General features: G+C 42.8%; 1 protein-coding gene across 2 annotated transcripts in view; it reads left to right on the forward strand.

Moving 5' to 3' along the window:
- Nucleotides 1–17,170, forward strand: part of LOC110503891 (calcium-binding protein 8) — a 56,489-nt gene that overhangs the window by 14,321 nt on the left and 24,998 nt on the right. For both annotated transcript variants that reach the window (XM_036961470.2, XM_021582510.3), the window contains exons 2-4: nucleotides 1,719–1,843; nucleotides 5,500–5,643; nucleotides 10,100–10,212. In XM_036961470.2, the coding sequence (XP_036817365.1) occupies nucleotides 1,726–1,843; nucleotides 5,500–5,643; nucleotides 10,100–10,212 (375 nt within the window). In that variant the 5' untranslated portion in view covers nucleotides 1,719–1,725. The remainder of the gene's footprint in view (nucleotides 1–1,718; nucleotides 1,844–5,499; nucleotides 5,644–10,099; nucleotides 10,213–17,170) is intronic.

Below are 17,170 nucleotides of genomic sequence, written 5' to 3' on the forward strand. Positions count from 1 at the left end.
GTGAAGAAGGCACAACAAGCCCCTCAGGAGGCTGAAAATATTTGGCATGGTCCCTCAAAATACTCAGAACATTCTACAGCTGCATCATTGAGAAGATCTTGACTGGCTGCATCACTGCTTGGTATGGCAACTGCTTGGCATTAGACTACAAAGCGTTACAGAGGGTAGTGCGTACGACCCAGTACATCACAGGGGCCAAGCTCCCTGCCATCTAGGAACTCTATGCCAGGCGGTGTCAGAGGAAGGCCCTGAAACCAAAAGGACCCTGAACAGCTTATACCTCAAGCCATAAAACTGCTATATAGTTAGTTAAATATACTGAACAAAACTATAAACGCACATGTAAAGTGTTGGTTCCATGTTTCACGAGCTGAAATAAAATATCCCCGAAAGTTTTCATACACACAAAAAGCTTATTTCTCTAAAATGTTGTGCACACATTTTTTACATCCTTGTTAATGAGCATTTCTCTTTTTCAAAGATAATCCATCCACCTGACAGTTGTAGCGTAACAAGAAGCTGATTAAACAGCATGATCATTACACAGGTGCACCTTTTGCTGGGGACAATAAAAGGCCACTCTAAAACGTGCAGTTTTGTCATACAACACAATGCCACAGATGTCTCAAGTTTTGAGGGAGCGTTCAATTGTCAGTACGTCCAACCGGCCTCACAATCTCAGACCATGTATAGGGCGTTGTATGGACGAGTAGTTTGCTGATGTCAACATTGTGAACAGAGTGCGCCATCGTGGCATTGGAGTCATGGTATGAGCAGGCATAAGCTACGGACTACGAATACAATTGCAATTTATCTATGGCAATTTGAATGCACAGAGATACCGTGACAAGCACGTTGTCGTGCCATTCTTCCGTCGCCATCAACTCACGTTTCAGCATGATAGTGCACATCCCTATGTCACAAGGATCTGTACACAAATAATGGAAGCTGAAAATGTCCCTGTTCTTCCATGGCCTGCGTACTCACCAGACATGTCACCCGTTGAGCATGTTTGGGATGCTCTGGATGATGTATGACAGCTTGTTCCAGTTCCCAACAATATCCAGCAACTTCGCACAGCCATTGAAGAAAAGTGGGACAACATTCCACAGGCCGCAATCAACAGCCTGATCAACTATATGCGAAGGAGATGTGTCGCGCTGCATGAGGCAAATGGTGGTCACACCAGATACTAACTGGTTTTCTGATCCACACCCCTACTTTTTTTTAAGGTGTCTGTGACCAACAGATGCATATCTGTATTCACAGTCGTGAAATCCATAGATTAGGGCCATGATGAATTTATTTCAATTGACTGATTTCCTTATGAACTGTAACTCAATAAAATCTTTGAAATCTGCATTGACCCTTTTTGGCACTAACTCTTTTGACTCATCACATACACTGCTGCTTCTGTTTATTATCTATCCTGTTGCCTAGTCACTTTATCCCTACCTATATGTACATATCTATCTCAGTTACCCACGTTACCGTTACTCATTCTGTATTTATTCCTCGTGTTATTATTTTTCTATTATCTATTTATCTCTCTGCATTGTTGGGAGGGGCCCGTAAGTAAGCGTTTCACTGTTAGTCTACACCTGTTGTTTAATGAAGCATGTGACACATAACATTAGATTTCTCTCGCTCTCTCTCTCTCATGTTCTGATCTAACTGTTCTTAAACTAATCCCCCCACCCTTTTTCTCTCTCTCTCAGGGACAATATGCCGTTCCACCATGTGACGGCAGGGCTGCTGTACAAGGGGAACTATCTGAGTCACTCTCTGTCTGAGGATAACGACTGTGACCAGCTGGCCAGCATCTCTGAGGAGGAGCTAAACGGTGAGTCCCCTCAGGGCTTGGGCTAGTACTACTGGGGCTAGGTTGGTTTGGGTTTGGTTGGGTTATGTTGGGTTGGGTTGGGTTGGGCTTGGTTGGGTTATGTTGGGTTGGGTTGGGTTATGTTGGTTTGGGTTGGGTTGGGCTTGGTTAGTTGGTTTGGGTGAGAGGGGATAGAGATTAGGACTGGGACTGTGGATTTGGCTGGTGAGGGGCATAGAGGGACTTTGAGGAAGGCTGGGGTTTGGGTGTTTGATACGGGCACTATAAACACTAGGCTAGAGAGAGTAATGGGATAAGTAGTAAGACAGTATTCTGAGCCTAAACACAGTTTTGACATGAATCAGTGAGGTTGGACCAGTCAAAACACCAGTTGCTCCTGTCGCTGGAGCCAACAAACCGTTGTCTTTATAAACTATGAACCTTCTTAACTATGACTACATTTTCCTAACATCACTTATCACACCAGTAGAATTCGATTCATGGGCTTTTGCCCTCTCTGTTTTTGACATTAATTAGAGGCAGTAGCTGAGTCTGTGTTTATGAGTCTGTGTTTGTCTTGTGTGTGTTCTGTACGTCGTTCTGAGACTAATCACTCCACTGGCCAGGCCGGAGGTGGAGCCCAGCCCAGGCTTGATCGATATTATTATTATTAACATCATCACAGTGCTCACAGTGAACTACACTAGACGCTTCAACTACAAATACTGTAATAATCCAATGATGTCACATTAAAGGAAACTTCCACCCTAAAACTATATTTTGGTATTTGTTTCAGTAGTCCATTGTTGACATAGTCCCAAAATGCTTTGCTTGTCCGCAATCAGGTTTTCAAGATATGTAACTTTGAAAATACAGAAATCATCATCTTATGATGCAAAATGTATCATACAATGATGATTTCTGTATTTTGAAAGTTTTCCTTTGAGGTGTCTATGGCAAATTGGATGTAGAGTGCACCATAAATGGCTAATAGCCACCTACTCTGTCAAAGTCAGAGTGGTGTTATTATGCTACACCAATATTGGCAGTTTGCACTGCATGGCTTTCTGTTTTGGGACAGCGGTAATGTATTGGGTAAATGTAATGAATTGGGTAATGTATATAGTTCTTATTGGGAGGTCCTCATAAGGTCAATCAATGTAATGGACAAATACGCATATACTTCACCTCTGTCAGCAGAAATAAAGACAAAGTTATTGATCATATATGCACACTACACTACAGTAATGATTAGCAATCATCTCCTTGGCTTATTAGTTTATCCATAATAGCTTACACAAAGCTACCATTTAGCATGCTCACCATTTCCACCATGGGGATATTTACTGAGGCAATTTGGTGTTCCTACCTGTAAGTGTCTTTATCTATGGCCATTAACGTGATACAGTGTAACTGCACTGAGTTGAACTATCTGACTCACCACATACAGCACGTTGTCGTCAGTCAGCTTTAGTACAGCTACACATTGTTAAACTCTCAGCCTGTTGGAGAGGGGATATGGTTTCCCTTTGTGTCTTGTTCTGCGTGATGTGGACTGTCTGATTTGTGTGTGGTTGGTATGTGTGTGTGTGTGGTGCTCTGAGCGCTGCAGCGTGTAGAATAGATGTTGGTCTGGGTAGAGATCTTTGCGTACCAGGTAGTCTTGCCTCTGTCGATCTGTGCTGCTACTGCTTCTGCTGCTGTCTCTGAAAGGTCACGCAAGATGTGTGTATGAGATTATCATTTACAGAGACATACAGCACAGACAGCACTAACTTTATATCACATAGCAAATAGAACTCATTATAAACACTGGAAAGGTAGAGATCAGTAGTGTTTAGTAGGGAGAAAATGTTTTCCATCCAGGAGATACTACTTGAAGTTGTCCAATTTGAACAAATATTGAAGTTTTACATTGTAAAAAGTTTTGCTACGGTGTGCCCTACTGAACATGAGCGTGCTGATGCACTCGGCCTAGATTGCAAAGCAGGGTGCTGTTGAAGTGGCTCTAAAGTATTTTTCTACTCTGATTTATTTCTCTGTCTGAAATTTTCCTTAGGTATTCCTGTTCCTTTGGTAGTGTTTTGTCATCCATTCTTTGTCATCGTTCTCCGCGGTAAAGCTTTGGTTTTCAGAGCATCAGAAGAGGGCCCTAATGGATATGGGAGCAGTGGAGCATGAAATAGCAAAATAGCAGAAAAGATCTGTATGAATATATGACACGTGGTCTGAATGTTGTTGTTGTGTTCAAATGGGCCCGAGTCCTCAGACACAGGAACCTACTCTACAAAGGCCTGAGTCACTCACTCTGCTCCTCCTGGTGGGTTTATTCATGAGACGCTCATTTCCGTGTACCAAAATAAATCCATACACCTTTATTGTGCTTGTGTTGTTCTCTGTTTGTTGTGTTATGCTGTGTGTGTGTCTGTGTGTGTTCTCTAAAACAAGCGTCTGGTTGGAACTAGCTTTTGTACTGCGTTATGAAGGCAAATGGCTAAGTGTGTTTGCTCGGGCCAGATGTCTTGGGAAGCAGGGAATAACAAAAGACTGTTCAGAGGCTGGTAGAATGACTAACCTGAGCCCTCAGTAAACATCTGAGTGCTTTTAATGACCCGAAATATAGTTTCTCATTTTACAAGGTGATTTAAATACAGAGAAAAACCATGACATTTACACACCATTGTCCTCCTTGCAGCTCAGAGCACCAAATCACTCCTACTCCCCTAACTGGCTATGAAGGAATGACAGCTTCTCAGTAGATGATTGACAGATGATTGAACAAGGATAGGCTAAAGATTGGCAGCATGGGCAGGTCACCTCTAGGATGAAACTTTACTTCATGCTTGGGTTATCTTTGGACTACAATAAGTGTAAGTTAACCTGTTGTTTGCTCTTTCTCATTGTTTCAGCCAAGAACTCTACCACCACTATGTTTTGTTTATCGCATGGTCTTTTCAAGACTGGACCCGTAATATTCATGTTCTTGTTAGCACATGTTCTCAAAAAGTGTATGACATTGCATCCCATATCTGGAACACATTTGGACTTGATTCATGTTTGAGTTAGACTGGGTCTTGGGTGACTCCCTCTTTCTCTCCCTGGTCCTGGTGAGTTAAAGCCATGTATTCCAGTAGTACCCATCCTCAAATGATCCAGTATTCAGTAGTGTGCTGAAGCATACCATGCAAACATAGTGTTCTTTAGAGATCTGAAATTCTACCTTTAATTAAAAATACCCGTGGCTGCCTTTCTCTCTTTCCCCTCTCTCTCTCTATTCCTCTCTCTCTTTCTCTCTCTGTCTCTCTCTCTAGTTCTCTCTCTCTCTCTGTCTCTTTCTTCCTGCTTACTGCCTCCCAGTCATAAGACCTCTCCTCTCTGTAGACACACTAATAAAATATGAATTCATAAAAGCATAGCGGAGCCTGCTGACTTTTAGGCTCAGCGTTAACGGGTATGTTAAAAACTGAAGGTAAGGAGTAACACAGACACAGTACAGTGGCTTGTCGTACACACAGGGCAAGCTTATTTGACACCACCATAAAAGTTGCCTACCCGGTTGGTTATTGCAGATGTCATTTGCATTGTTCTTGAGCTAAGGCACAGAGCTAAAAGAATCCCTAACCATGATGGATGCTCCCTCTCCTCTCCCTTCTCCTTGTGTGTGTTTGTGTTGACAGAGATCCGGGAGGCATTCAGGGTGTTGGACCGGGATGGGAACGGGTTCATCTCCAAGCAGGAGCTGGGCATGGCCATGAGGTCTCTGGGATACATGCCCAGTGAGGTGGAGCTGGCCATCATCATGCAGAGACTAGACATGGATGGTGAGTCACATTCAGTACACATTTCACACATTTATAGTACACAGACACGTGCAGTTGCACGTGTAACAGAAGGTCCTATGTTCGAGTCCAGTGAGAGACAGGAATGGGACCTGTTACTCGCACACACACATAATTAAACATAAACAGATCCCTTCCTTCCTGTTTTCACACCATGATCACGTACACACAAAGACAGGGACAGGGTCATAGACACACCATCAGACACACACATATACATAAATATATCCCGTTCTTCCTTTTTTACACATTCATACACATGGGCCTACCTATGATTACATAATCACAAGCATAATCAATACATTTACATGAGTACTCATTCACCATTATGCACACACATTTTCATGTACATGCAGTACATTATATGCACACAGAAATGTGCACTCATTCGCACCATACATTCAAATCATGACTTTTACACTTTAAATAAGCATGAAGGATCCTACTATCCAAACACACACCGGAGGAGCATTTAACACATCCTATAGTCCCACTGTAGCAATATCTACCTCTAAGCTGTAGATGTGTAACGTGTTGGCTGTGGTCCCTTGCTCCATTTCATCTTAATACACCGTATTGCACATATTTATGCTAACACATTCACGCACAAACGCGCACGCACCATGCACGCACACACACACACATGTGATTACAGTAGGTCACATAGGGTGCCTGTGGTTTCTGTACTGAAGCCAGTCCCTACCTGACAGAGAAGATCTACAGTGCCTTCAGAAAGTATTCAGACCCATTGACTTTATCCACATTTTGTTACGTTACAGCTTTATTCTAAAATGGATTAAATAAAAAAATCCTCAGCAATCAACATACAATACCACATAATGACAAAGCAAAAACAGGTTTTTAGACATTTTTGCTAATGTATTAAAAACCAAAAACAGAAATACCTTATTTATATAAGTTTTCAGACCCTTTGCTACAAAACTCAAAATTGAGCTCAGGTGCATCCTGTATCCATTTATCATCCTTGAGATGTTTCTACAACTTGATTGGAGTCCACCTGTGGTAAATTCACCTGTCTATGTAAGGTCCCACAGTTGACAGTGCATGTCAGAGCTAAATCCAAGCCATGAGGTCAAAAGAATTGTCCGTAGAGCTCCGAGACAGGATTGTGTCGTGGCACAGATCTGGGGAAGGGTAACAAAACATTTCAGCAGCATTGGAGGTCCCCAAGAACACAGTGGCCTCCATCATTCTTAAATCAAAGAAGTTTGGAACCACCAAGACTCCCTGGTCAGGGAGGTGACCAAGAACCCGATGGTCACTCCAGACTTCCTTTGTGGAGATGGGATAAACTTCCAGAAGGACAACCGTCTCTGCAGCACTCCACCAATCAGGCCTTTATGGTAGTGGCCAGATGGAAGCTACTCCTCAGTAAAAGGCACATGACAGTCCGCTTAGAGTTTGCCAAAAGGCACCAAAAGACTCTCAGTCCATGAGAAACAAGATTCTCTGGTCTGATGTAACCAAGATTGAACTCTTTGGCCTGAATGCCAACAGTCACATCTGGAGGAAACCTGGCACCATCCCTACGGTGAAGCATGGTGGTGGCAGCATCACTGAATGTCCTTGAGTGGGTCAGCCAGAGCCTGGACTTGAACCCGATCGAAAATCATGGAGAGAACAGAACGCTCCCCATTCAACCTGAAAGAGCTTGAGAGGATCTGCAGAGAAGAATGGGATAAACTCCCCTAATACAGGTGTGCCAAGTTTGTTGCATTTCTTACCCAAGAAGAAGAATTGCTGACAAGGTGCTTCAACAAAGTACTGAGCAAAGGGTCTCAATACTTATGTAAAAGTTATATTTATATTTTTTTCTCCATTATCGGCTATTGTGTTTAGATTGATGAGGTGAAAAAGACAATCTAATCCATTTTAGAATAAGGCTGTAACATAGCAAAATGTGGAAAAAGTCCAGGGGTCTGAATACTTTCCGAAAGGCACTCTACATTTGCAAAAATGTTGGTAGATTAGCTTTAATTGTTTAAAGATCTTATGAAAGAGATTTGTGTGTTTTCTCACTATCTAATCATGGCAAGGGGTTGTTCAATGACAAACATGTGTTTGTTTAAAATCTATCACTTGATGGTTTCAAAGAAATCTCAGAGAAATAAGTACACAGTCAAATGTAACAAATAATTACTTTTTATAAAGAACTGTACAAATGCTATATTTGTGACATTCATATTTAACAAGACATTTTACAAATGTTTTCAATACAGTAATATGAGATCTGTAAGTAAAACATTTAAATTTGACGTTTTTGTCATTTAGCAGATGCTCTTATCCAGAGTGACTTACAGTATTAGTGCATTCATCTTAAGATAGCTGGGTGAGACAACCACATATCACAGTCAAATATACAGGATATGACCATTCCATTCCAGCTAAACAATGGAAATAAGCTAGTGTTTTGCAAAAAACACATTTTCATTTTCACACATGGGTACACATGAAGGTACCCATAAGCAATCACTTCTGATTAAAAAACACGTAAGGAATTGGTGGTTATAGCATTTTGGAAATCAACTCTTCAATTGAAAGCCATCACCTTCTGTGGAAACATTAGATGTGTCCACAGTAATAGCCACACACATTATGTAACATATGGCATTTGCTGGCCTTATGTTTCAAAACACTACATAACTGAAAAATATTCAAGTTTTTCACCCATTAGTCTTTTTTTTAACTTGCATTCTCCACTCAAATGTTTGCTGTTTGTTTGTTTTGTTTTGTTTGGCAGAATTGCAATAAAAACTGTAGTGTGTTGGAATGGTGCAGAGAATGATAGAAAGGGGATAACTGAATGCTCAAGGATGTGGACTGCTTCCTATTGCCTCTCCACTTGAAGAATAAGAATGCATAGCAAAACAATTTCTCCTCCTGTTAAAGTATACCTGCTATCAAATTGAAGGGTTGTTTGAAATACTGCTTTCGTCTCCTGCTATGGCAGGTTAGAACAGCGAGGAGCACCTATCTCTCATATTTGTTATAGATAGTGCTTGTACATTCTGAGGTGTGACAGCAATCAATGTATGAGTCCCTGTTGATCCCTGTTGGTTTGGTAGAGGGGGAGGACTGGAGGACCATTTCTCATCTGCGATGCCTTTGAAATCGTCAGTTGATTTCACTCGCTGTGACTGAGTGAAGACATTCCTTCAGAAGGAGATAAACTCGCTAGCCAAGATAAGAAGGGTGGACTGGATTGCTGTTGCTATTAAGTCTCTATTATTACAGTGAGAGATGTTTTAAAAACGTACATTTGCGTTCTGTGAAAAGCAATTGGCTTCAATCTCATCTCATTTTCATGTCTGTGGACACAACACAAAAGACCAGGGTGATCAAACGGAGGAGGCATCCATAGCCAAGAACATTGCCAGATAAATGGGATTTGAGGGTGTTTATTGCGTCTTTGCCAAGCTAGCAGCTGTGTGAATTAGAGACACGTGACACATTCACGGATGGCCATTGATTCTTTCTCTCTGAGCAGCAGCTGCAAAAGTCCAGCTGATCACTATAAAATATGGATTGACTCATTGAGTTGATCTGATAATCTGTCCTACTTTCAGAACGATCCCTCAGATTGTTATGCAGCTCAGCAGAATGCCCTTGGTGGATTGCTTATGAGCTTGTGGTCTTTGTTCGAGATATCAGCATTGCAATTGCTGCATTTGCTTTTTATAGTGGTGTAATGTTCATCATACATGATGCCTGTCATCAGCTGCTTTTGTTAGGAAGTGTTTATGGTTTAAATCACATCCATCCATCTGTCCATCCATCTGTCCATCCATCTGTCCATCCATCTGTCCATCCATCCATCCATCCATCCATCCATCCATCCATCCATCCATCCGTCCATCTGTCCAGCCATCCATCCATCTGTCCATCCATCCATCCATCTGTCCATCCATCCATCCATCCATCCATCCATCCATCCATCCATCCATCCATCCATCCATCCATCCATCCATCTGTCCATCCATCCATCCATCCATCTGTCCATCCATCCATCCATCCATCTGTCCATCCATCCATCCATCCATCCATCATGATAGCTCAGGGGCCCTGACTGCACTGTCTACTCTGGCTGACTGTCCCCAGTGATGAGGCAGGATGCCACTCTGCATATGCATGGGCACAGAGAGGGGCAATCGATGGCATCAAATGTGACAGTGCCAGCGTGCCTTAAGGAGGTCACCCCTGTCAGGGGAGAGGGAGGAGAAGAAGAGTGAAGGGGCAGATTGAGTTATCCTGCATGGGCAGCACACAACCTCTTCTGCAGGGAAATGAAGAAGAGGAGGCAGGAGAGAGAATAGGTATAGAATGGAAAGAACACAGACTCAAATGAACATATAGTTATTGTCCTTCTTACTGATTTGCAATTAAACTTTGTGAATAAGACATGTCATACTGTGTCTAGGAGACGGGCAGGTAGACTTCGATGAGTTCATGACGATCCTGGGACCCAAGCTCCTGTCTTCTGAAACCAGGGAGGGCTTCCTGGGGAGCACAATAGACAGTATATTCTGGCAGGTAAGGACTTCTCTCTTTTAACCTCTATCTTCTATCACCTTTCCTTTACCAAGCACTGGCCTGCAATAGCTGCAGTCATGGCCAGGCTGTGCAATAGCTGGCAATGAAATCAAAGAGACAGAGTGTAGTGTTTCAGTGTGTAGTGTGTAGAGGCAGAGTGTAGTGTGTAGAGGCAGAGTGTAGTGTGAAGGGGAGAGTGTAGTGTGTAGAGGCAGAGTGTAGTGTGTAGAGGCAGTGTTCTGTGTCAGTGTGTAGAGGCAGTGTTGTGTGTCAGTGTGTAGTGTGTAGAGGCAGAGTGCAGTGTGTCCGTGTGTAGAGGCAGAGTGTAGTGAGTAGAGGCAGAGTGTAGTGTGTAGAGGCAGAGTGCAGTGTGTCAGTGTGTAGTGTGTAGCGACAGAGTGTAGTGTGTCAGTGTGTAGAGGCAGAGTGTAGTATGTAGAGGCAGAGTGTAGTGTGTAGAGGCAGAGTGCAGTGTGTCAGTGTGTAGTGTGAAGGGGTAGAGTGTAGTGTGTCAGTGTGTAGTGTGAAGGGGTAGAGTGTAGTGTGTAGAGGCAGAGTGTAGTGTGTCAGTGTGTAGTGTGAAGGGGTAGAGTGTAGTGTGTAGAGGCAGAGTGTAGTGTGTCAGTGTGTAGTGTGAAGGGGTAGAGTGTAGTGTGTAGAGGCAGAGTGCAGTGTGTCAGTGTGTAGAGGCAGAGTGTAGTGTGTCAGTGTGTAGTGTGAAGGGGTAGAGTGTAGTGTGTAGAGGCAGAGTGCAGTGTGTCAGTGTGTAGAGGCAGAGTGTAGTGTGTCAGTGTGTAGTGTGTAGCGACAGAGTGTAGAGGCAGAGTGTAGTGTGTAGAGGCAGAGTGTAGTGTGTCAGTGTGTAGTGTGAAGGGGTAGAGTGTAGTGTGTAGAGGCAGAGTGTAGTGTGTCAGTGTGTAGAGGCAGAGTGTAGTGTGTCAGTGTGTAGTGTGAAGGGGTAGAGTGTAGTGTGTAGAGGCAGAGTGCAGTGTGTCAGTGTGTAGAGGCAGAGTGTAGTGTTTCAGTGTGTAGTGTGTAGAGGCAGAGTGTAGTGTGTCAGTGTGTAGTGTGTAGAGGCAGAGTGCAGTGTGTCAGTGTGTAGAGGCAGAGTGCAGTGTGTCAGTGTGTAGAGGCAGAGTGTAGTGTTTCAGTGTGTAGAGGCAGAGTGTAGTGTGTCAGTGTGTAGTGTGTAGAGGCAGAGTGCAGTGTGTCAGTGTGTAGAGGCAGAGTGTAGTGTGTAGAGGCAGAGTGTAGTGTGACAGTTCCTGATGGCCAGATGTTGTCTTGTCTGGTGGCAGTGCCTCCTGCCTTGGAGATGGTGGCAGGACATAATCCATGCGCCGTTTGGCCAGATGTTCCTGCACTGAAATGGAGGGGGAGGATGATAGCTAGCGAGGGAGTCAGAGTCAGAGTAGAGAGTTAAAGTGACAGGGTGAGAAGATTCGAGCGAGTAACAGAAGTAGGGGGTGAAAGCGAATTAATCAAAGAGTGAAAGGGAGAGAAAGACAACGAGAGCAAGTGAAAGAACAACACTTAGAGAGAGAGAGAACCACACTCAGGGAGAGAGAGAGAACAGTCCAGGACGGAGAGAGAGAGAGAAAGAGAGGGACATTTGGCTCTGTGGAGCACACTTGGCATGGTTCTCTCTCTGATGCTATCATGGCTGTGACCCAGTCTGTCTCTGGGGAGCAGGAGCTCTTGGTTTTCACTGTGAGGACATGCTCTCTGGTGCTGCAGGTGCAGACACAGTGGTCTCCGTGCCAACCCTGTTTGGCTGAGATGAGCTTGACCTTGACTTGCTGATATGAGGCGGGAGGATGGAGACCAGAGCGCGTGGCTGTATCTTTCTGAGAAGTGGGGGGAAATCAGGGAATTGGAGTTGCTCAGATGATTTCTAGCTACTCCTGTGTCTATAGTTGTCCTCCAAAGAGGGGGGTTGGAGTTGGTCTTGTGTCTTTCGAGGAATTGGTTCCCTCATATACATACTCACATTTTTGATTGTTTGATAAATGAATATCCAGAGGCGCTTGGTTGATAATCTTGCTAATCTAATCTTGTTTGTGATGATACACCATATACAGCATCTCTGTTTGCTATTCAGAAAATAATATCTTAATGTTATTCCATCCTGATAATCCCGCCTCATTCTCCGTGGTCGATGTATTGTAGCCTACAGTTTTACATTTTAATGTCCAGTTTCCTGAGGTACAGTGAGGGAAAAAAGTATTTGATCCCCTGCTGATTTTGTACGTTTGCCCACTGACTAAGAAATGATCAGTCTATAATTGTAATGGTAGGTTTATTTGAACAGTGAGAGACAATATAACAACAAAAAAATCCAGAAAAACGCATGTCAAAAATGTTATAAATTGATTTGCCACTCTTTGGCACATGACATGGAGTACAGGGAGCGGCTTAGCTAAAGAGACTGGTACCTAAGCTAAGTTAAGACTGCATCAAAAACAACCGGCAATGTTGTTCTTTGCCAATCAAAGAGTAAAAGTGCAGTTTATCGTTCTTGGTAAATGCAAACAATAACCATATGGGCACGAGCCCAACTTCCATTCCATATGGATGTGTTTCAGTTACAGTAAATATAGTGCCAACACTTAACCTTAATGAACATAGTACTCTATACCCGCTGGACACAGACGTCATTTCAACATCCAGTTTTGATTTATATTTGATTGAGTTGTCAACCTATGTGAATTTGAATAAAAAACATGAGCTGACGCACAAATTATTTTATGTAGATGTGCTGACTAAAGCCAAATAAACAATAAGCTATAAAAATAAAGAGTCGCATACTCTCTCTCTCTCTCTCTCTCTCTCTCTCTCTCTCTCTCTCTCTCTCTCTCTCTGTGTATATGTATAGAGAGAGTGTATATATACAGGGCCAGTGATGCCGAAACATTGGTGAATAAATAAATGACTGGGAGTTTACATAGAGAGTGTGCAACTCTCTTTATTTTTTTTATAACTAATGTGAATTCAACATGAAATCAACAAATATTTGAAACATGTTATTGGATTTAGGTTAAAAGTTGGGTGAAAAAAATACGTACATTCCCAAACGTCCTTTATGTTGTTGACCTTTGCAAATCCAATCTGTTTTCCATGTTCATTCAACGTAATCACATACATTTTTTGTTGTTGAAATTACTTGGAAACAATGTTGATTCAACCAGTTTGTGCAGAGTGGGTATCTAGTCTATCTGTTAAGCACTTTGTTGATGTAAAAAGAGCTTTATAAAATACATTTATTTGATTGATTAATGGAAAGAAAACTAGACAGAGGCTATGATGAACAAGAACAAAGTAACAAACTGATACAAACACAATCAGCAAACAAGACCGGCAAAGCTTTCACACCACAGCGTTATGACTGTGCCTCTTGGCAGAACACATCCGAGGTGAAATCTGAATACGTTTGAATAGCCAACCTGTTCCATAAAACATGAATCAGGATGACGGGCCAGACGCACAACAATTCTGTGACACTGAAAGCATTAGCCAGGAGACGAGGAGAGTAACCTTATGAAAGTTCCTGGCTGTCAATGCTTCTGCTGGCGTTTCATAAATCTCTGATGCTTCGGAGGGGAGGATGAGGACGGTGCTTTTAAGTATTTATTCTCTGTGGCATGTTGCTTCAGGGTCTTTCTCCATCAAGGGCCATGTGTGTCACCAAGCAGGCGCAGGGCTTCTCGGCTCAGTCTCTCTGAGAGACACTAGGCTGGTGTTTGTGTGTGCGTGTGTGTGCGTGTGTGTGCGTGTGTCACCAAGCACAAGGCTCTTCAGCTCAGTCACTCTAAGAAGCAGGCTGAAGAAGGCACAAGGCAGCTAACTTAATTAAGACACTTCAGACTTTAGAGGTCTTCAGGGGTTCTGCAACTGGTGCCTCAGCAGAGGAGTTCTTAAGCCCAGTGTCCTGTTTTTCTGTTAACTGAAAGCTAAACAGTCAACTTTATTTTTTGCAGTTGATTACAAAACCTTATGACATATACTGTGTCATCCAATCTAACCGAATACTAAGTTCAAGTTTATGGTTTGCTGGGTAGAGCAAGTCAATCTACTAATGTTAGGGTGGTGATGTCACACTCACATCCTTCCCAGTTGTAGAGGTTGGTTGCTTCAGTAAGAAATTATTTAGCATTCTGTCATGGCGCTCACCTACCTACTCACTCATCTCTGCTCTTGTAGAAGTTCTTAATGTACCGAATGATCCCATTGGGGTGAATATGTGCATGTAATTAGACAACAGCAAACGTCTCACGTCCGTGTCGATGGTAATGTTAATCATCTGTCTCTCGCATTCCCAGGGTTTCTCTAATGATACCACAATTACAGTCACATCTCATCAGCTTTTCATGTGGTTTGGGACTTGAGTGTCATTGCTTTGATATTCTCTACTTTAAGTAAGAGTCTCCAACTTTTAAGTATTCCTGAGTGCATAAAAGGCATTACTCTCCATCTTCCTCTCTCTCTCCATCTTCATCTCCCTGCCTCTGACCAGCACCCAAATATAGCAAGGCTACAAAGTACACTTGTGTTATGAGAGCTTTATATGTCACTCCTTTACTCTGTTTCTTATTAGTACTGCAGAATACAAAAGACTGTCAACAGAATAGCGATGTCCGGGTTGACTCATAACACGCTGTCCCTGCAGGTGGGTTTAGGGATATTAAATATTGTGTGGATGAAGGGCAGGTGGGTGGAGGGCAGGCTGAATAAAGGGAAAACAATACCTTAATAAAATCCATAAATGTGTACATTTTGTGCAATGTATATCTACATCTATATCTATCTATAGGCTACATTGAAGTTTTTCTTTAATTATTTTAGGCTAACTGGCATTAGTGCGTAGGCTTTAGGGCCTAACTGTACCCACGCTAAAAAGCTTACACGCCAATCGCCAAATGCTTTTGGGAACAACAGAAAAGTTCAGGTTGATCCACAGAGGCAAAAAGGACAATGTCGGAGTTTGATTCAATAAGAGAAAAGCTGTGAAATGGAGAGTTGAAAATAAATAGAAGGGAGGGCCAGAACAGTCATGTTTGTGGAGGATTTGGTGAAATGGTGAAAGAGGATGATAGCAGTTATGTTATGTGCATTGATTGTGAGGCACTATATAAATTCAACAGTCACAAGACAGGGACTTCAAATAGGTCTATGACAAGTCAAGGGAACTGTAGCCTACTGTTCAGATGGGTTAAATAGAAGCTGAAATCCGGACACTGACTGTAGGTCTAGAACCTCTCACATAACCTTAATATTCACTAATTAAGCATTCTCCTTTTTACCTCTGCATTTGGCGATTGGCATGTAGGCTATGTAACGTGTGTACACTTACATTAAAATAAAATAAAATACTAAATAAAAACACAAGGCCTATAGGTTATTTAGTATTTGTATTTATTAAGGATCCCCATTACTACTCTTCCTACTCTTCCTGGGGTCCAGAAACATTAGGGCAGTTATATACAATTAAACATTTTACATAACACTACCCAATACAGTGTGTTCCCTCAGGCCACTACTCCACTATCACATATTTACAATACAACATTCATGTGTACGTGTGTAGAGTGCGTGTCTTATCATTTGTATATGTGTATGTGCATGTGTGTCTCTCCGCAGTTTTTGCTATTCCATAAAGTGTGTTGTTATCTGTTTCTTAAATCTCATTCTACTGCTTGCATCAGTTACCTGATGTGGAATAGAGGTCCATGTAGCCATGGCTCTATGTAGTACTGTGTGCCTCTCATAGTCGGTTCTTGACTTTGGGATTGTGAAGAGACCTCTGGTGGCATGTCTTGTGGGGTATGTATGAGTGTCTGAGCTGTGTGCTAGTAGTTTAAACAGACACCTCTGTGCATTCAGCTTGTCAACACTTCTTACAAAAACAAGTAGTAATGAAGTCAATCTCTCCTCCACTTTGAGCCAAGAGAGATGTACATGCATATTATTGATGTTAGCTCTCAGTATACATTTACATTCCGATGTCCCTCTTTGTGGCACCTGACCACACGACTGAACAGTAGTCCAAGTGCGACAAAACTAGAACCTGTAGGATCTGATAGTCTTGTTAAAAATGCAGAGCTGTGCTTTATTATGGACTTCTCCATCTTTGCTACTGCTGTATCAACATGTTTTGACCATGACACTTGCTCAATTACAACTTGCTCATGTAACGGATGTGAAACGCTAGCTTAGTTAGCGGTGGTTCGCGCTAAATAGCGTTTCAATCGGTGACGTCACTTGCTCTGAGACCTTGAAGTAGTAGTTCCCCTTGCTCTGCAAGGGCCGCAGCTTTTGTGGAGCGATGGGTAACGATGCTTCGTGGGTGACTGTTGTTGATGTGTGTAGAGGGTCCCTGGTTCGCGCCCGGGTATGGGCGAGGGAACGGTCTCAATTTCCACATGATTTATTACAAGATTTAGTTGAGGCACACAAGAAGCAGGATAGCATGCGCCCTCTGCTCCCGGCGATACGTCCAGACCTCCCACAGCAGGCAGACCTCCCACAGCAGGCAGTGCCCCGTCAGATCCAGAGACAGCGAACTCGACAACGATGTCATTGAGTGCAGTGAAGCTATTCCTTATGTCAGTCTGCTCCAAACCTCTCGCAGACACTCCACGTTGCAGTATACGTCAGGCCCGAGCGGCGACAGGAGTTGAGAACGAGAAAGCGTTTTCCCCATAAATTCATGCAGAATAGAAATGTGCTCGCTATTGCCACCTCATTCCTGTAATCCTCCACAAGCAAACAACTGCCACATCGGAACTCCAGAATGTCAATATTGCCGTTTACAAAGCGTAATATACACGGTTTCTACAGCGCTGGAAACGTCCGTTAGCTATTCCAGGAGAAGCGGGTTCCATTGCAACCTAGATAACTAGCTGGTTAGTTGGTAGCAGGTGTTGACACAAACACTTAGAAACAAAATAAAAATAAAACA

The sequence above is a fragment of the Oncorhynchus mykiss genome, chromosome 24 (genome assembly GCF_057628025.1).
Source record: "Oncorhynchus mykiss isolate SJ-2025 chromosome 24, ASM5762802v1, whole genome shotgun sequence".
Classification (NCBI taxonomy): domain Eukaryota; kingdom Metazoa; phylum Chordata; class Actinopteri; order Salmoniformes; family Salmonidae; genus Oncorhynchus; species Oncorhynchus mykiss.